Raw genomic sequence first — 22,406 nt, 5'->3', positions numbered from 1 at the left:
CTCAAGATGTGGATAGGATACTTGGGTAGAATGCTTGTGTGATTACTAAAAATTAAATATTGGATTTAGTTATCAGAAATCATCTTTTTTCTTTCAGTTTGCATATTTATGAATTGAGGTTGTTTAAAATTAAGAACCAGTGGCATTTACAGTTGTTTGTAACTGCCTAAAAATTATTTGTTTAAATTTTCATAGTCCATTTGTTACACACTTAGTGTTTGCCTTAGTAAAGTCCTTTATTATTTTAGACATCCTTAGAGATGCACTAATACAAATGAAATGGGGCCTATTCCTAAGAAATTAATACATACTATATGTGAGGAGATCATTCCAAGCTCTTATGTTTGTTTGTATTTAAATAGAATTAAATGTTTTGTACTGATCTTTCCAAAGCAACTACTAGAAAAATAACATTTGAGAGAGCTTTTGTATTATGATCATCTAAGCTGTTACGTTTTTAACTGATAGCCAACGTCAGAAACATTGGTCTAAATTTGGTAGAGCATTTAGTTTCTCTTAAATTCTCAGCTCTCCCTCTTCCTATGTAGTCCCCAAGAATAGAAAAGGTCGAGTAAGAATTATGCAAGAGATTTTAAAATACTTGAGTATAAAAATGTAAGTTTTCAGCTGGGCAAAGTGGCTCACGCCTGTAATTCCAGCACATTTGGGAGACTGAGTTGAGAGGATGGCTTGAGGCTAGGAGTTCAAGACCAGCCAGGGCAACAGAGTGAGACCCTGTCTCTACAAAATTTTGTTTTAAAAAGTAAATTTTCATAAATAGCTCTAGATTATATATAATATAGATACCCATTGGTTATCACATGCACATGTGAACCGTGTATACAAAGTAATAAATGATTACTTAAGTAGAAAATGAAAAGGTTATTTCCTTTTACTAATTTATTGGACAGATATATTTTACCGTCAACTGATCAAATTCAATTTTGAAACTTTAATGATATTTTTAAGTACTTGTATTTTTGGCATTAAAATATATCATTTTTTAGATTAAGCTGAGTGAAGTTGTTGGCTCAGGAAAAGATGGCAGAATACTTAAAGAAGATATCCTCAACTATTTGGAAAAGCAGACAGGAGCTATATTACCTCCTTCACCAAAAGCTGAAATTATGCCACCTCCACCAAAGCCAAAAGACATGACTATTCCTATACCAGTATCAAAACCTCCAGTATTCACAGGCAAAGACAAAACAGAACCCATAAAAGGTAATGATAATAATAACAATAATATAAGGCAATAGTTCATTTATTTTGGGGGAAGCTACCTCAGTAAACTATACGTTACTAATATGGTGTTTTTAAGTCTTACTGAAGGGAAAGTTCAACCTCAGTCAGCATATAATTTATTTTTTTATTTTTTTTGTTTTTGATATGGATTTTTGCTCTTGTTGCCCAGACTGGAGTGCAGTGGCACGATCTCAGCTCGCTGCAGCCTCCGCCTCTCAGGTTCAAGCGATTCTCCTGCCTCAGCCTCCTGAGTATCTGGGATTACAGGTGCATGCCACCATGCCCAGCTAATTTTTTGTATTTTTAGTACAAACAGGGTTTCATCATGTTGGCCGGGCTGGTCTCAAACTCCTGACCTCAGGTGATCCACCCTCCTCGGACTCCCAAAGTGCAGAGATTACAGGCATGAGCCACTCACCATGCCTGGCCATAATTTTTAAATGATGAAATAACAGCTTTTCCGGGAAACACTTCCAATTTATGTATACCATTAACTTCTGAAGAGGAATACATTAGCAGGTTTCTTGAAGTATAAACTTGTATACTGATAATTGCTCTGTTTGAAGACACACAGGATATTTTAAACATTCACTGTTTGTAGTTAGCTTTCAAAATAACTAGTTCTGATTTGTTATTTATAAACTCCTGGAATGATTAACTTCCAGAAGAGTGGCTTTGCAGGAAAGCTGTTAGGGAAATACATGGCTTGCATTCTTTTGAATTTTTTATATAACACAGCATTTAATGCAGTTACCTGCTATGTTATTGCATTTGCCACTGAGTGTCATGATGCAGTCAATGTTCCAGCTTTGAAATTAGTGACTTTCAATGTAAGGTAACGTAATGAAGAGAGTACTAAGAAGAAGGGTTTAACTGAGAGAGTAAAGGACATTAGAGAACCTTCCATTTTAGTTTCTTTAAAAAAAAAAAAAAGGATGAAGAGATTTAAGAATTTAAATAAATGAATAACAATTGAATGCTTTTCAGGCTTTCAGAAAGCAATGGTCAAGACTATGTCTGCAGCCCTGAAGATACCTCATTTTGGTTATTGTGATGAGGTTGACCTTACTGAACTGGTTAAGCTCCGAGAAGAATTAAAACCCATTGCTTTTGCTCGTGGAATTAAACTCTCCTTTATGCCTTTCTTCTTAAAGGTGAGATTTCATTCATTTCAAACAAAGCTTGAGTAGGACATTTATTTGTTTGTTTGTTTTTTTGAGACAGAGTTTTGCTCTTGTCAACCAGGCTGGAGTGCAATGGCGCGAACTCGGCTCACTGCAACCTCTGCCTCCCGGGTTCAAATAATTCTCTTGCCTCAGCCTCCCAAGTAGCTGGGAATACAGGCACCTGCCACCATGCCTGGCTAATTTTGTATTTTTAGTAGAGACGTGGTTTCACCATGTAGGTCAGGCTGGTCTCGAACTCCTGACCTCAGGTGATCCACACCCACCTCGGACTCCCAAAGTGCTGGAATTCCAGGCATGAGCCACCGCATCCGGCCCCCCAAGTAGGACATTTAAATTTTGCTTTGCCAACATGCAATGTGTTGACTGTGGCCTTGAATAAAAATATTACTTTTCACAACATCAAATAGTTAGAAAATGTGCCATTTCTTTGTTCAATAGGAAATTATAAAATTGAAATGTCCATATCATATGTTTAGCCACTTATCTTTGAGCTAGGTAGAGACAATTCTGCCAGTTAAGTAAAGCCTTTAATCCTAAAAGGATCACTCCAGCCAAGTCCTGGTTTGAACTAAAATGAGACTTGATATTAATTTTGCAATATCACTGATATATATTTAATATTTATTTTCATTTATTCAACAAACTTATATTGAGGCTCCTGGGAATCATTTCTAGTGCTAAGCCTTGGGACCAGTATAAAATGGAGTAAGATCATCAGCTGACCTTGAGCAGCTTACAGTCTAGCTTACATTAGTGACTGTGCAGCAGCTACCATGTGCCCGGCTCCATACTAAGCATGCTGTATACATTTTCTCTTAATTCTCAGGTAACCCTGACATGTAAATATTACTGTCCCCACTTTCCATTTAAGGAAATTGGGGCTCAGAGAGGTTGAGAAACTTGTTAAGGACTTATAGCTAACAGGTGGAGAAGCTCTTTCAGATTCTGGTCTGTTCTACTCTGAAGGACATACTGATGTCTCTAATGCGAGCATGTTCAGTCCTTTCTCTACACTGCACCAAGACTGGTCTTCTGTAAATCAAATTATTGTAATATTCTCTGATTCTTTTCAGTGGTTCCCTTTCATTGCCTTTAGGATAATTTCCATACTCCTTAGTGTGGCATACAAATGTGTTTTAAGTCTCTGCTGCCTGCCTCTCCGTTCTTATCTCACTCCCTCATATGAAGCTACCCATAATTGCTAGAATACACAATTCCACTCGAAGTGCCCCTTCTTCTCCATCAAACACCTCCAAATAAATCCCAAATTGTGGTCAGGTACAGACTCCTTCTGTGGCTGTCACTATTTGAATTAAATACTCTTGTTTCCCACTGTTACTTATATCAGTGCATTGTGAGTGCTTACTCAGTTTTCTCTTCACTTACTCACTTACTGGGCACTGAGCCTCATGAGACAGAATCTGTTCTCCTTTATCTCCCTTTTTTTTTTTTTCTAAGAAAGGGTTCTCTCAAGGCAGGCAGATTGCTTGAGCTCAGGAGTTCAAGAACAGCTTGGGCAGAATGGTGAAACCCCATTTCTACAAAACATACAAAAGTTACCTGGGCATGGTGGCACACACCTGTAGTCCCAGCTACTCAGGAGGCTGAGGCAGGAGGATCACTCAAACCAAGGAGGTTGAGGCTACAGTGAGCTGAGATCATGCCACTCCACTCCAGCCTGGGTGACAAAGCAAGACCCTGTCTCAAAAACAAACAAGAAAAAAACTTCCAAGTCATAAAAATTAAGGAACTCGTAGCAATTCTTTTCGTTGTATTTTTCTTCAGTTGATCTATTCTCTTAACCTGTCCTAATTAAACTAATGACTATGAAGTGTCTCTATATGTTTAAACTTTTTTCTTAACTCTCTAGTTCAAGAATTTGATTTTTTTCCATCAAGACCCCTGATGCACTGAGAAAAATAACACAATGCATGTAAAGAACTTTAACAGGGACCAGAAAAGGGCAGTGGGGAAGGGAATTCTTTTTAAGAATGATCTTAAGCATTTTTATTTTGCTATCTTTTAAATTTAATACAATGCATGACCACCACATGTAAGATATGAAACTTGATTATTAGATCCTGAATGGGCAGGGGAACAGATATCAAGAACATTTGGATACAGTTAGGGAAATCTGAATATGGACAGGAGAGAAATGGTAGTAAGTGACAAAAGGAAAAAGAAAGGGAGAAGGCGGCAGAGAGGGAAAATGTAAATGCTATTCAGTGAGACTTGAGCTGTAAAGTAAATGTTCAGGCCATCTCTGCCCTTCAGCTGGCCAAGGACACCAAGTAGCAAATTGGCATCTAATGGTCAGTGCGCTTTGAAATCCTTATTATGTGTTCTTTCCACACAGGGAAATAGCTTACCTGCTTTTTTGTGTTTTGATTCCTAGTTTTGAACCACAGGTTTACTTCTCATGGAAATCTTAAGATTCAACATGTCAGTGAGGAAATCACCTAGAATTTAGGCATTTTCTTTGGAACTTTGGCTGGTCTGCATCATTATTTTGAAAATCTCCTTGATGTTTACAAGCTACCTATCTTTCATTCTTTAATGATTAGGGTGACCTAGTTCTACATTGCTTGAAGGTAACATTGGCAATAATGCGACTAGGTACATGTAGACTTGAAATTAAACTCAGCATAAATAAGAGTTCTCTCTCTCCCTCCTTTTATACCTCTTATTGTTTCAAATTCCCTATCTTTTCTGAGTTAAAAGTGCTAAAATTGCATTCTTTTTCTGTTAAACAGGCTGTTTCCTTGGGATTACTACAGTTTCCTATCCTTAATGCTTCTGTGGATGAAAACTGCCAGAATATAACATATAAGGTTGGCTACGCAGAAAATGTTCTTATTATTAATAGAAGATGGGGCAAATGTGCTTGTAGGTTAGAGAGACCTCTATTGTACTTTAAATAGTGATCTTTTTTAGACTAGAATTAAAGGTATGGGGTAAAACATTAAACTTAAGTCTAATTCTTTGTTGTTGTTTTTGTGTTTAATAATACTGTTTAGCTATGGAGATTCTTAAAACCATTTTTAAGCTTTTTTTTTTGTTTTCTGCTTAAAATAATGGAAATATAGCTGTATGGCAGATTATGTTACCCGCTGTACTTACCCTCTCAAAAAGAAGCAAGTCTTTCAAAATTGAATTCCTGGAATTTTAATTTTCTAATTATTATTATTATTTTATTATTTTTATTATTATTATTATTGGCAGAGTCTCACTCTGTCACCAGTTTGGAGTGCAGTGCTATGATCGTGGCTCACTGCGACCTCGACCTCTCAGACCCAAGCAATCCTTCTGCCCCAGCCTCCTGTGTAGCTGGTACTATAGGCATGCGCCACTATGCCCAACTAATTTTTAAGTTTTTTTGTAGAGATGTGGTCTCATTATGTTGCCCAGGCTGGTGTTGAACTTCTGGTCTCAAGCAATCCTCCTGCCTCAGCCTCCCAAAGTGCTGGGATTACAGGCATGAACCACCACACCTGGCAAATTCCTTGAATTTTAAGATTAAGAATAATTTAAGTGAGAAAAGTAATAAAAGTTTGAATTCAATTTGAGTAAACTCTTCTGTGAGGAGTGAAAGTTTCTTAAGACCGAGAACTCTTTTGGAGATGCTTTTCCTTAAGTTTACTTATCATTAGACGTGTACAGCCAGAGGCTGGGCACAGTGGCTCACGCCTATAATCCCAGTACTTTGGGAGACCAAGGCGGGTGGATTATGTAAGGTCAGGAGTTTGAGACCAGCCTGGCCAACATGGTGAAACCCTGTCTCTGCTAAAAATACAAAAATTAGCCAGGTGTGGTGGCCAGCACCTATAGTCCCAACTACTCAGGAGGCTGAGGTGGGAGAATTGTTTGAACTCAGGAGGCAGAGGTTGCAGTGAGCCAAGATTGTGCCACTGCACTCCAGCGTGGGCGACAAGAGCAAAACTCTATTTCAAAAAGAGAATTTAAAAAAAAAAAAAAAAAAGAAAAGAAAGGTATAACCAGAAAGTGAGCTTAGATATTCTGGGAGGTCAGCTCCCATATGGTTAATACAGTAAGCTGTATTAATTTTAATTTTAATTTTAATATCTCCTGATTAAGTATATACTTATCACAAAAATTTTGGTCAAGAAAATAATGATGTTGGCTGGGTGTGGTGGCTCCTGCCTATAATCCCAGCACTTTGGGGGACAGAGGTAGGAGGATGGCTTGAGCCCAGGAATTCGAGACCAGCATGGGCAACAAAGTGAAGAGGCCCCCATCTCTACAGGAAAAAAAAAATTAGCGAGGCATGGTAGTGCATACTTACAGTTTTAGCTACTTGGGAGGCTGAGGCAGGAGAATCATATGATACCTGGGAGATGGAGGTTGCAGTGAGTTGTGATCATGCCACTGCACTCCAGCCTAGGTGACAAAGTGAAACCCTGCCTTTGTCAAAAAAAAAAAAAAAAAAAAAAAGAAAAGAAAAAAGAAAACAAAGATGTTTACCCTCGATTCCATGACCCTAAGATAACTCACTGTTTATGTTGAGATATACATCTTTCTAGGGTTTCATTTTCACATACTTTTTACAAGATATAGAATTGTTAATATTTTCTTTAACTTGCTTTTTTTCTGTTTCTTTTTCTTTTTTTTTTGTTTTTGAGACAGGGTCTCACTCTGTTGCCTGTCTAAAGTATTCCCATAGAGAATATCTATGCTGTGGTGCAATCATCACCTCACGGCAGCCTCCACCTCCCACCTCAGCCTTCCGAGTAGCTGGGACTACAGGCACCTGCCACCACGCCCAGCTAATTTTTGGGTTTTTTTTTTTGTAGAAATGGGGTCTTGCCATGTTGCCCAGGCTGGTCTCTGACTCCTGGGCTCAAGTGATTCACCCACCTCAGCCTCCCAAAGTGCTGGGTTACAGGCATGAGCCACTGTGCCCAGCCTCTTCTTTTTCGTTTACTATATTGTAAACATCATTATGTGTCAACACATATAGCTTTGTTATTTATTTAGCCAGTGACCTGTTTATAAACATTATGATTATTCCCAGTTTCTCAAACTAATAAACAGTGTGTACTCAACATCCCTGCGTATCCCTACATACTTCTGCATTTAGTTCCTTAACACAAATTTTTATAAATGTTGGTACATATTGTCATATGTTCTCCAAAAAGTCTATACAGGTTAAGTATCCGTTACCTGAAATGCTTGGGACCAGAAGTGTTTTGGATTTAAGATTTTTTTTGGATTATGGGATATTTGCATATACAAAGGAGACATCTTGAGGATAGGACCCAAGTCCAAACATGAAATTCACTTATGTTTCATTTACCCCTCATACACATAGCCTAAGGGTAATTTTATACAATATTTTTAACATTTTTGTACATGAAACAATTTTTTTTTCTTTTTTTGAGAAGGAGTCTTGCTCTGTAGCCCAGGCTGGAGTGCAGTGGCGTGATCTCGGCTCACTGCAAGCTCCGCCTCCTGGGTTCACACCATTCTCCTGCCTCAGCCTCTCGGGTAGCTGGGACTACAGGCGCCCGCCACCACACCCGGCTAATTTCTTTTTGCATTTTTAGTAGAGACAGGGTTTCACTGTGTTAGCCAGGCTGGTCTTGATCTCCTAACCTCGTGATCCACCCGCCTCAGCCTCCCAAAGTGCTGGGATTACAGGCGTGAGCCACTGTGCCCGACCACACAGTTTTCTTTTTTTCTTTTTTTGACACAGGGTTTTGCTCTGTCACCCATGCATAATCATAGCTTATTGTAACCTAAAACTCTTGGGGTCAAATGATCCTCCCACCTCAGCCTCCCAGGTAGTTGAGACTACAGGCATGTGCCATAATACTCAGCTAATTAAAAAAATTTTTTTTGTAGCGATGGAGTCTTGCTACGTTGCCCAGGCTGGTCTTGAACTCCTGGCCTCAAGCAATCCTTCTGCATCAGTCTCCCAAAGTGTTGGGATTATAGGCAGGAGCCACTATGCCCTGCCAGAACAATGGCTGCATTTTTCTGTTTTTTTTTTTTTTTAATTGATGGGCTCTGATATGGTTAAATATTACAAAATGAGAACTGTTTCAACAACTATGCAGTATAATGTTTAAGGACAAAATATTGAATATACTTTTTATTATATATATGTATTTTATCACATAGTAAGGAATGCTGAGATGCTTAATCCATCCAATAAATCGAAAATAAAAACTTTACATTTCTGTATTTGTCAGTATAGAGAATTCTGAAGATGGATCTTGACTCAGGGTGATAAATCAGTTTTCAAGGAAATTGGCTACATGACATGACATTTCAGCCCTCAAAAGTTTCAGATGTTGGAGCATTTCAGATTTCAGATATTTGAACTAGGGATGCTCAACCTGTACCAGTTACATTTGCACTGACAGTGTTGGGAAATAGCTTATTGCCTACATTCTTATCAACAAAAACATTATCTTTTTTTAGACAGAGTCTTACTCTGTCTCCCAGGCTAGAGTACAGTGGTACAATCTCGGCCCACTGCAACCTCCACCTCCCGGGTTTGAGTGATTCTCATGCCTCAGCCTCCTGAGTAGCTGGGATCACAGGCCTGTGCCACCTTGCTAATTTTTGTATTTTTAGTAGAGATGGGGTTTCACCATGTTGGCCAGGCTGGTCTTGAACTCATTACCTCAGGTAATCCAGCCACCTTGGCCTCTCAGAGTGCTGGGATTACAGGCGTGAGCCACTGCACCTGGCCCAAAAAATCTTTTAAAAATTATTTTTAAATTATTTCTTTTAAATCGCTACCAATTTGGTAAAAATGAGTTTTGGTAGTGGTTTCTAGATGACAGTGAAGGTTGATCCTTTCTTTGCTGTTAGCTTATTCATTAAAAGCCCTACTGTATAATTTTTTATTTTTTAGGCTTCTCATAACATTGGGATAGCAATGGATACTGAGCAGGGTTTGATTGTCCCTAATGTGAAAAATGTTCAGATCTGCTCTATATTTGACATCGCCACTGAACTGAACCGCCTCCAGAAATTGGGCTCTGTGGGTCAGCTCAGCACCACTGATCTTACAGGAGGAACATTTACTCTTTCCAACATTGGATCAGTGAGTAATAATGTTGAAATACATAAACCATTGCTTAAGATTTCTGATCATATGCTTAATTAAAAAATAGAAAATGTCACTTGGCATTTGTTCCCTGAAAAATCCTAACTTGTAATACTCTCCTTTTTTTTTTTTTTTTTTTTAAATAGATTGGTGGTACCTATACCAAACCAGTGATATTGCCACCTGAAGTAGCCATTGGGGCCCTTGGATCAATTAAGGTACATGTATTAGATAACTGAAAAATGGAGTTTAAGCAAATTCAGGGACTCAACACAATGAAGAGTAACCATTTCTAAGGTTTCCCCCTCATTTTGTAGGTTTAAGTTTCTGAGTTTACCTTAGAAAGTCCATTATTTCTTTTTTCTTTCTTTTTTTTTTTTTTTTTTACTTCAAGTTCTGGGATACATGTGCAGAATGTGCAGGTTTGTTACATAGGTATACACATGCCAAGGTGGTTTGCTGCACCCATCAACCCGTCATCTACATTAAGTATTTCTCCTAATGCTATCCCTTCCCTAGCCCCCCACCATGTGACAGGTCCCCAGTGTGTGATGTTCCCCACCCTCTGTCCATGTGTTCTCATTGTTCAACTCCCACTTATGAGTGAGAACATGAAGTGTTTGGTTTTCTGTTCCCATGTTAGTTTGCTGAGAATGATGGTTTCCAGCTTCATCCATGTCCCTGCAAAGGACATGAGCTCACTGTTTTTTGTGGCTGCACAGTATTCCATGGTGTATATGTGCCACATTTTCTTTATCCAGTCTAACATTGATGGGCATTTGGGTTGGTTCCAAGTCTTTGCTATTGTGAATAGTGCTGCGGTAAACATACGTGTTCATGTGTCTTTATAGTAGCATGATTTATAATCCTTTGGGTATATACTCAGTAATGGGATTGCTGGGTCAAATGGTATTTCTGGGTCAAATGGTATTTCTGGTTCTAGATCCTTCAGGAATCGCCACACTGTCTTCCACAATGGTTGAACTCATTTACACTCCCACCAACAATGTAAAAGCATTTCTGTTTATCCACCTTCTCTCCAGCATCTGTTATTTCCTGCCTTTTTAATGATCACCATTGTAACTGGCGTGGTATTTCATTGTAGTTTTGATTTGCATTTCTCTAATGGCCAGTGATGATGAGCTTTTTTTCACATGTTTGTTGGCTACATAAATGTCTTCTTTTGAAAAGTGCCTGTTCATATCCTTTGCCCACTTTAAGATGGGTTGTTTGTTTTTTTTCGTGTAAATTTGTTTAAGTTCCTTGTAGATTCTGGATATTAGCCGTTTGTCAGATGGATAGATTACAAAAGTGTTCTCCCATTCTATAGGTTGCCTGTTCTCTCTGATGATAGTTTCTTTTGCTGTGCAGAAGCTCTTTAGTTTAATTAGATCTGATTTGTCAATTTTGGCTTTTGTTGCAATTGCTTTTGGTGTTTTAGTCATGAAGTCTTTGCCCATGCCTATGTCCTGAATAGGTTTTCCTCTAGGGTTTTTATGGTTTTAGGTCTTACATTTCAGTCTTTAATCCATCTTGAGTTAATTTTTGTATAAGGTGTAAGGAAGGGGTCCAGTTTCAGTTTTCTGCATATGGCTAGCCAGTTGTCCCAACACCATTTATTAAATAGGGAATCCTTTCCCCATTTCTTGTTTTCATCAGGTTTGTCAAAGATCAGACGGGTTGTAGATGTGTGGTGTTATTTCTGAGGCCTCTGTTCGGTTCCATTGGTTTATCTCTCTATTTTGGTACCAGTACCATGCTGTTTTGGTTACTGTAGCCTCGTAGTATAGTTTGAGGTCAGGTAGCATGATGCCTCCAGCTTCGTTCTTTTTGTTTAGGATTATCTTGGCTACGTGGACTCTTTTTTGGTTCCATGTGAAGTTTAAAGTAGTTTTTTCTAATTCTGTGAAGAAAGTTAGTGGTCACTTGATGGAATAGCATTGAATCTATAAATGACTTTGGGCAGTTTGGCCATTTTCACAATATTGATTCTTCCTATCCATGAGCATGGAATGTTTTTCCATTTGTTTATGTCCCCTTGTATTTCTTTGAGCAGTGGTTTGTAGTTCTCCTTGTAGAGAGGTTCCTCACATCCCTTGTAAGTTGTATTCCTAGGTATTTTATTCTCTTTGTAGCAATTGTGAATGGGAGTTTCCTCATGATTTGGCTCACTGTTTGTCTGTTATTGATGTATAGGAATGCTGTGATTTTTGCACATTGATTTTGTATCCTGAGACTTTGCTGAAGTTGCTTATCAGCTTAAGGAGATTTTGGACTGAACTGATGGGGTTTTCTAAATATACAATCATGTCATCTGCAGACAGAGTTAATTTGACTTCCTCTCTTCCTATAGAATACGCTTTATTTCTTTCTCTTGCCTGATTGCCCTGGCCAGAACTTCCAATACTATGTTGAGTAAGAGTGATAAGAGAGAGGGCATCCTTGTCTTGTGCCGATTTTCAAAGGGAGTGCTTCCAGCTTTTGCCCATTCAGTATGATATTGGCTGTGGGTTTATCATAAATAGCTCTTATTATTTTGAGATATGTTCCATCAATACCTAGTTTATTGAGTGTTTTTAGCATGAAGCGGTGTTGAATTTTATCAAAGGCCTTTTCTGCATCAATTGAGATAATCATGTGGTTTTTGTCATTGGTTCTGTTTATGTAATGGATTATGTTTATTGATTTGCATATGTTGAACCAGCCTTGCATCCCAGGGATGAAGCTTACTTGATTGTGATGGATAAGCTTTGTAATGTGCTGCTGGATTTGGTTTGCCAGTATTTTGTTGAGGATTTTTGCATCAGTGTTCATCAGAGATATTGGCCTGAAATTTTCTTTGTGTGTGTGTCTCTTCCAGCTTTTGGTATCAGGATGATGCTGGCCTCATAAAATGAGTGAGGGAGGATTCCCTCTTTTTCTATTGTTTGTAATAGTTTCAGAAGAAATGGTACCAGCTCCTCTTTGTACCTCTGGTAGAATTTGGCTGTTAATCTGTCTGGTCCTGGGCTTTTTTTGGTTGGTAGGCTGTTAATTACTACCTCAATTTCAGAACTTGTTATTGGTCTATTCAGGGAGTCAACGTTTTCCTGATTTAGTCTTGGGAGAGTGTATGCATCCAGCAATTTATCCATTTCTTCTAGATTTTCTAGTTTATGTGTGAAGAGATGTTTATAGTATTCTCTGATGGTAGTTTGTATTTCTGTGGGATCAGTGGTGATATCCTCTTTATCATTTTTTATTGTGTCTATTTGATTCTTCTCTCTTTTGTTCTTTATTAATCCAGCTAGCAGTCTATCTATTTTGTTAATCTTTTCAAAAAAAAAAAAAAACAGCTCCTGGATTCATTGATTTTTTTGAAGGGTTTTTTGTGTCTCTATCTCCTTCAGTTCTTCTCTGATCTTGGTTATTTCTTGTCTTCTGCTAGCTTTTGAATGTGTTTGCTCTTGCTTCTCTAATTCTTTTAAATTTGATTTTAGGGTGTTGATTTTAGATTTTTCCCGCTTTCTTCTGTGGACATTTAGTGCTATAAATTTCCCTCTACACATGCTTTAGCTGTGTCTCAGAGATTCTGGTACATTGTGTCTTTGTTCTCATTGGTTTCAAAGAACATCTTTATTTCTGCCTTCATTTCGTTATTTACCCAGCAGTCATTCAGGAGCAGGTTGTTTGGTTTCCATGTAGTTGTGTGGTTTTGAGTGAGTTTCTTAATCCTGAGTTCTAGTTTGATTGCACTGTGGTTTGAGAGACTGCTTGTTATTGTTTCCATTCTTTTGCATTTGCTGAGGAGAGTTTTACTTCCAATTGTGTGTTCGATTTTAGAATAAGTGCGATGTGGTGCTGAGAAGAATATATATTCTGTTGATTTGGGGTGGAGAGTTCTGTAGATGTCTATTAGGTCCACTTGGTCCAGAGCTGAGTTCAAGTCCTGAAGGTCCATGTTAATTTTCTGTCTGGTTGATCTGTCTAATATTGACAGTGAGGTGTTAAAGTGTCCCACTATTATTGTGTGGGAGTCTCAGTCTCTTTGCAGGTCTCTAAGAACTTGCTTTATGAATCTGGATGCTCCTGTATTGGGTCCATATATATTTAGGATAGTTAGCTCTTCTTGTTGCATTGATCCCTTTAACATTATGTAATGCCCTTCTTTGTCTTTTTTATCTGTGTTGGTTTAAGGTCTGTTTTATCAGAGACTAGGATTGCAACCCCTGCTTTTTTTTTTTTTTTTTTTTGCTTTCCATTTGCTTGGTAAATCTTCCTCCATCCCTTTATTTTGAGCCTATGTGTATCTTTGCACATGAGATGGATCTCCTGAATACAGAACGTCGATGGGTCTTGACTCTTTATCCAATTTGCCAGTCTGTGTCTTTTAATTGGGGCATTTAGGCCATTTACATTTGAAGTTAATATTGTTATGTGCAAATTTGATCCTGTCATTATGATGATAGCTGGTTATTTTGCCCGTTAGTTGATGCAGTTTCTTCATAGTGTCGATGGTCTTTACATTTTGGGTTGCTTTTGCAGTGGCCGGTACTGGTTTTTCCTTTCCCTATTTAGTGCTTCCTTCAGGAGCTCTTATAAGGCAGGCCTGGTGGTGACAAAATTCCTCAACATTTGCTTGTCTGTAAAAGATTTTATTATTCATTTATGAAGCTTAGTTTGGCTGGATATGAAATTCTGGGTTGAAAATTCTTTTCTTTAAGAATGTTGAATATTGGCCCCCACTCTCTTCTGGCTTGTAGGGTTTCTGCAGAGAGATCCACTGTTAGTCTGATGGGCTTCCCTTTGTGGGTAACCCGACCTTTCTCTCTGGTTGCCCTCAACAATTTTTTCCTTCATTCCAACCTTGGTGAATCTGACGATTATGGGTCTTGGGGTTGCTCTTCTCGAGGAATATCTTTGTAGTGTTTTCTGTATTTCCTGAATTTGAATGTTGGCCTGTCTTGCTAAGTTGGGGAAGTTTTCCTGAATAGTATACTGAAGTGTGTTTTCCAACTTGGTTCCATTCTCCCTATCACTTTCAGGTACACCAATCAAATGCAGTTTTGGTCTTTTTCACATAGTCTCATATTTCTTGGAGGTTTTGTTTGTTCCTTCTCATTCTTTTTTCTCTAATCTTGTCTTCACGCTTTATTTCATTAAGTTGATCTTCAATCTCTGATATCCTTTCTTCCGCTTGATCGATTCGGCTATTGATACTTGTGTATGCTTCACAAAGTTCTTGTGCTGTGTTTTTCAGCTCCATCAGGTCATTTATGTTCTTCTCTAAACTGGTTATTCTAGTTAGCAGTTCCTCTAACCTTTTATCAAGGATCTTAGCTTCCTTGCACGGGTTAGAACATGCTCCCCTAGCTCGGAGGAGTTTGTTATTACCCATCTTCTGAAACCTACTTGTGTCAATTCATCAAACTCATTCTCCGTCCAGTTTTGTTCTCTTGCTGGCAAGGAGTTATGATCCTTTGGAGGAGAAGAGGCGTTCTGGTTTTTGGTATTTTCAGCCATTTTGCACTGGTTTTTCCTCATCTTTGTGGATTTATCTACTTTTGGTCTTTGCTGTTGGTGACCTTCGGATGGAGTTTTTGCATGGTCGTCCGTTTCGTTGATGTTGATGCTATTGCTTTCTGTTTGTTAGTTTTCCTTCTAACAGTCAGGCCCCTCTTCTGCAGATCTGCTGGAGTTTGCTGGGGGTCCACTCCAGACCCTATTTGCCTGGGTATCACCAGTGGAGGCTGTAGAACAGCAAAGATTGCTGCCTGCTCTTTCCTCTGGAAGCTTCATCCCAGAGGGGCACCTGCCAGATGCCAGCGAGAGCTCTCCTGTATGAGGTGTCTGTCAACCCCTGCTGGGAGGTGTCTCCCCGTCAGGAGGAATGGGGTCAGGGACCCACTTGAGGAGGCAGTCTGTCCCTTAGCAGAACTCAAGTGCTGCGCTGGGAGATCCACTGCTCTTTTTACAGCCGGCACGCAGGAAGGTTTAATTCTGCTGAAGCTGTGCCCATAGCCGCCTCTTCCCCCCAGGTGCTCTGTCCCAGGGAGATGGGAGTTTTATCTATAAGCACCTGACTGAGGCTGCTGCCTTTCTTTCAGAGATGCCTGCCCAGAGAGGAGGAATCTAGAGAGGCAGTCTGGTTAACAGTGGCTTTGCGAGCTTCTGTGGGCTCTGCCCAGTTCAAACTTCCCTGTGGCTTTGTTTACACTGTGAGGGGAAAACCACCTACTCAAGCCTCAGTAATGGTGGATGCCCCTCTGCCCACCAAGCTCGAGCGTCCCAGGTCGACTTCAGACTGCTGTGCTGGCAGCGAGAATTTCAAGCCAGCAGATCTTAGCCTGCTGGGCTCTGTGGGGGTGGAATCCACTGAGCAAGACCACTTGGCTCCTTGGCTTCAGCCACCTTTCCAGGGTAGTGTACAGTTCTGTCGCACTGGTGTTCCAGGCACCACTGGGGTATGAAAAAAAAAAAAAAAAAAAAAAAGGCAACTAGCCTGGTGTCTGCCCAAACAGCCTCCCAGTTTTGTGCTTGAAACTCAGGGCCCCTGTGGTGTAGGCATCCGAGGGAATATCCTGGTCTGTGGGATGCAAAGACCATGGGAAAAGCACAGTATCTGGACTGGATAGCATCATCTCTTACAGCAGGGTCCCTCATGGCTTCCCTTGGCTAGGGGAGGTAGTTCCCTGACCCCTTGCACTTCCCAGGTGAGGTGACGCCCCATCCTGCTTCCGCTGGCCCTCCATGGGCTGCACCCACTGTCTAACCAGTCCCAATGAGTCAAACTGGGTACCTCAGTTGGAAATGCAGAAATCACCCATCTTCTGCCTTGGTCTCACTGGGAGCTGCAGACCGGAGCTGTTCCTGTTCGGCCATCGTGCCCAGGAATCCAAAAACCTATTATTTCTTCCTAAGAGCTAGGCCTGCACTTCTGGTGGCTACCTCTATGTGTAATAAATGGTGGCAATCTGGGTTGTTTCTGTATGGATCAACCATTGCGGATTATGCCAGGCACAGATATTGAGTCTTTATGAATAATCACAAATATACCCAGTCTACTTCTATCAAAATATCTTTATTTCATTATACCAAAGAATAATAGAAAACTAATTCAAAATGTTATTTTAAACAAAGTGAGACTCATTTAGAGCATTCTTTGCTCAGGAATCATTGGGAGTGTTAGTTAAAAGTGCAGATTTCTTTACCTTAGGGGCGGAACCCTCAGAACTTAAATTTTGAACAGGAACCCAAATGAGTACGAAAAGGTGATAGGTGACAGTGGTTTAGAAGACACGGACTTAGAATAAGGGTTGCAATGATTCTTAACCCTGGCTACATGTTAAAATCATATGGGAGCTTGAAAAAAAATTATGGCCAAGCTTCCCCTCTACCAACTGAATTGGAATTTTGGGGGATGGGACTTGGGTACCCCTATTAATTCAGGGTTGAGGACCACTGAGGCAAATATGCTCCTGGATACCACTTCAATACCATGTTTATTAAATGTCATTGTCACTACATTAGGGAGAGTGTATTTTAGGAAGAGCCTTTCTTTTCTGTACTTACAATGCTTCCATGTTGAACGTCTGTGGGACTTGTCCTCATGAGTTTATTCCATGCGTGTTGGAACCCTTACAAATGCTTCCCTTCAGCCTTTGATTTGCTTTCTAGCAGATAGTAAAGTAGCATCTAAGTCATTTCCCCTTTCTGGCATCCACTTACCCTCTGGCAAGCAGAGGAGATAGGGAGAAAAAACCAAAAACACACAGTATGTCACTATTCTTTCCAAATCAGGAGTTCTCTGAGTGATAACTTCTATCACTCATTCTCTTTTCCAACAAGAATTCAACATTTGATTCTCAAAAAATTCTGGCTTCCTGAAGTTTCCAAACCATTATACCTGTTTGACAAAATTTTGTGTTCTCTTTCCTTAAAGAGATTTATCCTCTGAATTATATGTGTATATGTATATAATTGTAAAATATATAAACATAACTTGACCATTTAAACCATTTTTAAGTATATTGTTCAGTGGCATTAAGTACATTTACATTGTTTGCCACCATCACCACATCTGTCTCCAGAACTTTTTCATTATCCCAAACTGAAACTCTGCACTTACTGAATAATCTCTCCATTTTCCAAGCCTTTGGTAACCACCATTCTATTTTCTGTCTCTATGGATTAATTGGACTATTCTAGGTACCTCATGTAAGTGGAATCAATACAGTATTTGTCCTTTTGTATCTGGCTCAGGGTTCATTCATGTTGTAGCATGTATCAGAATTTCATTAATTTTTAAGGGTAAATAATATACTATTTTATATAAATATATGCCGTGTTTTGTTTATCCATTCATCCGTCAATGAATATTTGGATTATTTCCATTTTTTGGCTCTCATGAATAATGCTGCTATGAACAAAAGAATATTTGATTTATAAATATCTGTTCAATAGATATATTTTTACAAAATCATTTTATCCTGGTTTTTTCAAGCCATGAAGCATAGTTCTGAGAGAAGAAATCTTATTCATCACTTAAAATAATATTTGTTGGATAGGGACAAATAGTATTTAATTCCTTTCTCCCTTTGTATCATCTTTCCTTTGCTATTTTGTTTTCATTATAGAATTTAATTCCTTCTTGCTCAATTATTTAAGTCATTAAGCCTTCCATGTTACTCAATTCTCAGTATTTGTTTTCCTTGACCTACTAGTTGACCTTGAGATGATTGATCAATCCAACCTCTTTGGAAAATATTCTTAATGTTGACTTGCAGCATACCTGGCCATTTTGGTTTTCCTCCTATGTCACTGCCTATTCTCTCTAAGTCTCCTTTACCCATACTTCCTAATGTTCCCAATCTCTACACATTGAAGCACCCCAGGATTCAGTTCTCACCCCTTTTCTTTATCTGATCTTTCAATACCATTTATACACTGATGACTCCCAGGTTTATATCTCTAGACCGGACCTCACTTTTGAGCTTTAAACTCTTATATCTTGCTTGGATGTGTAAAGGCATCTTGAATTTTAGCATGTCTAAAACTGAGCTCCTGCTCGTTTCCCCACTGCCCCCCCACCATCAGACCTGCTCCTCCTAAAGTCGTCCTCTTTCAGTGAATGGCCAATCTGCTCAGACACTTCTAAGGGCTTCTCATCTCATTCAGAATCAAAGACAAGTAGTTGCAGTGGCCTACATGGCTTTACACAGATGCTACTTAGTGTCATCAGGGATCCACATCTGGCTGTGACTGTTGTATCCCAGCCATGAGGAGATCAGTATAGAAAAACAGAGTAGGGCTTAGAAACTTTTATAGCAGTTTGACAGCATGATTTTATGTCTATTGAATCTAATAATCAGTTGGGGCTTATATTTTGTCTATCCTTTTTTTTTTTTTAACAGTGAAAAGATACATATTTAGAATTAGCCAGCTGGGCTCATTTTAGGTGATCCCAATTTTGTTGGCAACATCCAAAGCATTGTAATCAGGAGCCAACAGAATATATGCCTTCCTCTCTCCATCAGGCCTGACCACAGTGTTGACCTTGGCCCCATCAGTGTCATAGAGCTTCTTCACAGCCTGTTTGATCTGGTGCTTACTGGCTTTAACATCCACGAAGAACACAAGCATGTTGTTGTCCTCTGTCTTCTTCCTGGCCAACTCAGTGGTCAGGGGAGCTTGAGAATGGCTTGTTTCCTCACTGCCTTCAGTGAGGAAGCCTTATTTAATTGTCTGTCTCTCCCCAGAGCCCAGAAGAGTACTTGGCACATAGTGGGTATACAGTAAAAAATTATTAAATATTTGAAATCTGAGATGAAAGTTAATGAATGTAGGTACAGGAATTGTACAAGGGATAGGAAGTACCTTGGAGAACTTCTGAAAGCTCCAGGCACATACTTGAAGATGGGAAGAATAGGAGTCAGCATTTTCAAAAGTCATTGGGGATGCCCATTTTTTTCTCTACTGTAGGAAGAAGGGTTTGCTTGATCTTACACCATTGTTAGAGCTTGAGCTTTGAGCAAGTGAGGGTTTACTCTTTGTTTTTTTTTTTCTTTTTTTCATTTCTAGGCCATTCCCCGATTTAACCAGAAAGGAGAAGTATATAAGGCACAGATAGTGAATGTGAGCTGGTCAGCTGATCACAGAGTTATTGATGGTGCTACAATGTCACGCTTCTCTAATCTGTGGAAATCCTACTTAGAAAACCCGGCTTTTATGCTACTAGATCTGAAATGAAGACCGATAAGACATTCTTGAATTTTTTGAGCTTCCAAAGAGTATGTAAACCCTAGCTGTGCCAGCACATGTTCATCTTTACAATTTGTATTGTAAATGATTTGTATCGTATGATTAAGGATCTAAGGTACAATATTTGTCACTGTTCTATTAGACTTTTTACTGAAAATGAATAATGGGGTAATAGTTCTCCTGGGGCTGTCACATTTTATAGGTCAGAGTGTGACTTCTTAATACGGTGCTGACATTTTTGTGTCAATGACTTGAAACTGGCAAGATTAACAAAATTAGGCAGGGCGTGGTGGCTCACGCCTGTAATCCCGGCACTTTGGGAGGCTGAGGTGGGCAGATCACCTGAGGTTAGGAGTTCGAAACCAGCCTGGCCAACATGGTGAAACCCCGCCTCTACTAAAAATATAAAAATTAGCCAGGTGTGGTGGTGGGTGCCTATAATCCCAGCTACTCGGGAGGCTGAGGCAGGAGAATCGCTTGAACCTGGGAGGTGGAGGTTGCAGTGAGCTGAGATCGTGCCATTACACTTCAGCCTAGGCAACAGAGCAAGACTCTGTCTCAAAAACAAAAAAACAAAATTAATGTTACTAAAAGACAGGTAGCCATATACAGACAGTATATGCCCTATTTTTTTTAACTGACTCTTAATGACACTTTTTAATTATACTTAAGAAATGGAATTTATATGCAAAAATATTTCCCATTTCCCTGTTATGCTAATTGTTGTATAAAATAAGTGCAATTATACTTCTCTTTGGAGATATCCAAGAGTATATTCTTGCTCTGTATAGAGAACATTATCTGTAAATGTCTTATTTATATTAATTAATGTCTTTGAAAAGGGAAAAGTATAAACTGGCCTTAAAAATGTCCAATTATAGTTTTATAACCAGTCTATTAAAGGTGTTCGTTTAAAATGGATATACTTTTAGATTTTTGGTAATGGTTTGGTATTCTCTTGGGAAAGACCTTCACCTTTGCAAACTTCCCTCATGTAAGGAAGGTACTTTAAAGGTAGCAGCCACTGACATTTCTTTTTTTTTTTTTTTTTAAATTTCAGAAATCTACTTCCTTTTAACTTTTAGCTAAAAAGTAGGATAAGAAATTAAGGTCTATTCCATTCTTCATATCCTGGGTAAGAATGTAAATAAGAGGAGAAGGAAGAATCTAATAGTAATTATGGATATAAAAAATAAGAAATTTTATATAGAAATGAAGGTTTGATAATGATCATTTTGCTAAAGGTCTACTTTAATCAGAAATAGCATCAAGATTAATGTATCCAACATTTCAATTTGCATTCGGAAATCCATGTTGTTTCTAATATTGTCCAGTTGAAAACTGTATGCCAAAATTAGTTGTTCAAGTGAAGTTTTGTGACAGAAAAAAGGTTGTTTTAGTATCTACTTGGTTTTTCTCAAAATGGAAATAATTTTAAAATCAGGAAAGAATACATCAGCCAGGTGTGATGACTTGTAATTGTAATCCCAGTTATAGGAGAGGCCAAAGCAGGAGGATCACTTGAGGCCAGGAATTTGAGACCAGCCTGGGCAACATAGTGAGATCCCATCTCAAAAATTTTTTTTAAAAAAATTAGCCTGGTGGCTCACGCCTGTAATTCCAGCTCTCCACTTTGGGAGACCAAGGCGGGCAGATCACCTGAGGTCAGGAGTTCAAGACCACCCTGGCCAACATGGTGAAATCCGTCTCTACGGTTTTGTAAAAATACAAAAAATTAGCTGGGCCTTGCGGCGCACGCCTGTAGTCCCAGCTACTTGGGAGGCTGAGGCAGGAGAATTGCTTGAGCCCGAGAGGTGGAGGTTACAGTGAGCAGAGATCACACCACTGCACTCCAGACTGGGCAACAGAGCAACACTTTGTCTCCAAAAAAAAAAACTTAGCCATGTGTGGTGGTGTGCATCTGTAGTCTCAGCTACTCAGGAAGCTGAGACAGGAGGATCAATTGAGCCCAGGAGTTCAAAGCTGTAGTGAGCTGTCATTGTGCCACTATCCTCCGGTGTGGGTGACAGAGTAAGACCTGGTCTCTTAAAAAAAAAAAAAAAAAATAGGTCAAATAAATGCTGTTATTGTAAAATTTCAGATAATACAAAGAGTTCACCAATAAAATAAAAAATCATTCCACTATTAACATTTTGATGTATGTATCTGTATATATGGCTATTCTTTTTTATTAAAACAGGATCATAGTATAGCTACTATTTTATTATTTGATTTTTAAAATATAACATTATATTATGGGTAACCTTACATGTCAATAAACAATTCCACATTATCATGCTTTAAATGGCTGCATAGGCTGGGTGTGGTGGCTCACGCCTATAATCCTACCACTTTGGGAGGCCAAGGCAGGTGGATCACAAGGTCAGGAGTTCGAGACCAGCCTGGCCAATATGGTGAAATCTCATCTCTATTGAAAATACAAAAATCAGCCAGGCATGGTGGCAGGCACCTGTAGTCCCAGCTACTCAGGAGGCTGAGGCAGGAGAATTGCTTGAACCAGAGGCGGAGGTTGCAGTGAGCCGAGATCGCGCCACTGCACTCCAGCCTGGGTGATAGAGCGAGACTCTGTCTCAAAATAAATAAATAAATAAATGCCTGCATAGTATTCCATTGTATGCATTTATTATACATTCAAA

General features: G+C 39.2%; 1 protein-coding gene across 1 annotated transcript in view; it reads left to right on the top strand.

Annotated features, from left to right (window-relative positions):
- Positions 1-22,049, top strand: part of DBT (dihydrolipoamide branched chain transacylase E2) — a 54,895-nt gene extending 32,846 nt beyond the window's left edge. The window contains exons 6-11 of the mRNA XM_025369663.1: positions 1,008-1,224; positions 2,233-2,399; positions 5,186-5,263; positions 9,316-9,507; positions 9,657-9,728; positions 19,570-22,049. Of these exons, the coding sequence (XP_025225448.1) occupies positions 1,008-1,224; positions 2,233-2,399; positions 5,186-5,263; positions 9,316-9,507; positions 9,657-9,728; positions 19,570-19,737 (894 nt within the window). The 3' untranslated portion in view covers positions 19,738-22,049. The remainder of the gene's footprint in view (positions 1-1,007; positions 1,225-2,232; positions 2,400-5,185; positions 5,264-9,315; positions 9,508-9,656; positions 9,729-19,569) is intronic.
- Positions 22,050-22,406: the final 357 nt, after the last annotated feature.

Source organism: Theropithecus gelada, chromosome 1 (genome assembly GCF_003255815.1).
Source record: "Theropithecus gelada isolate Dixy chromosome 1, Tgel_1.0, whole genome shotgun sequence".
Classification (NCBI taxonomy): domain Eukaryota; kingdom Metazoa; phylum Chordata; class Mammalia; order Primates; family Cercopithecidae; genus Theropithecus; species Theropithecus gelada.
The sequence above is the reverse complement of the archived record's forward strand: the minus strand, read 5'-3'. Positions and strand labels throughout refer to the sequence as shown.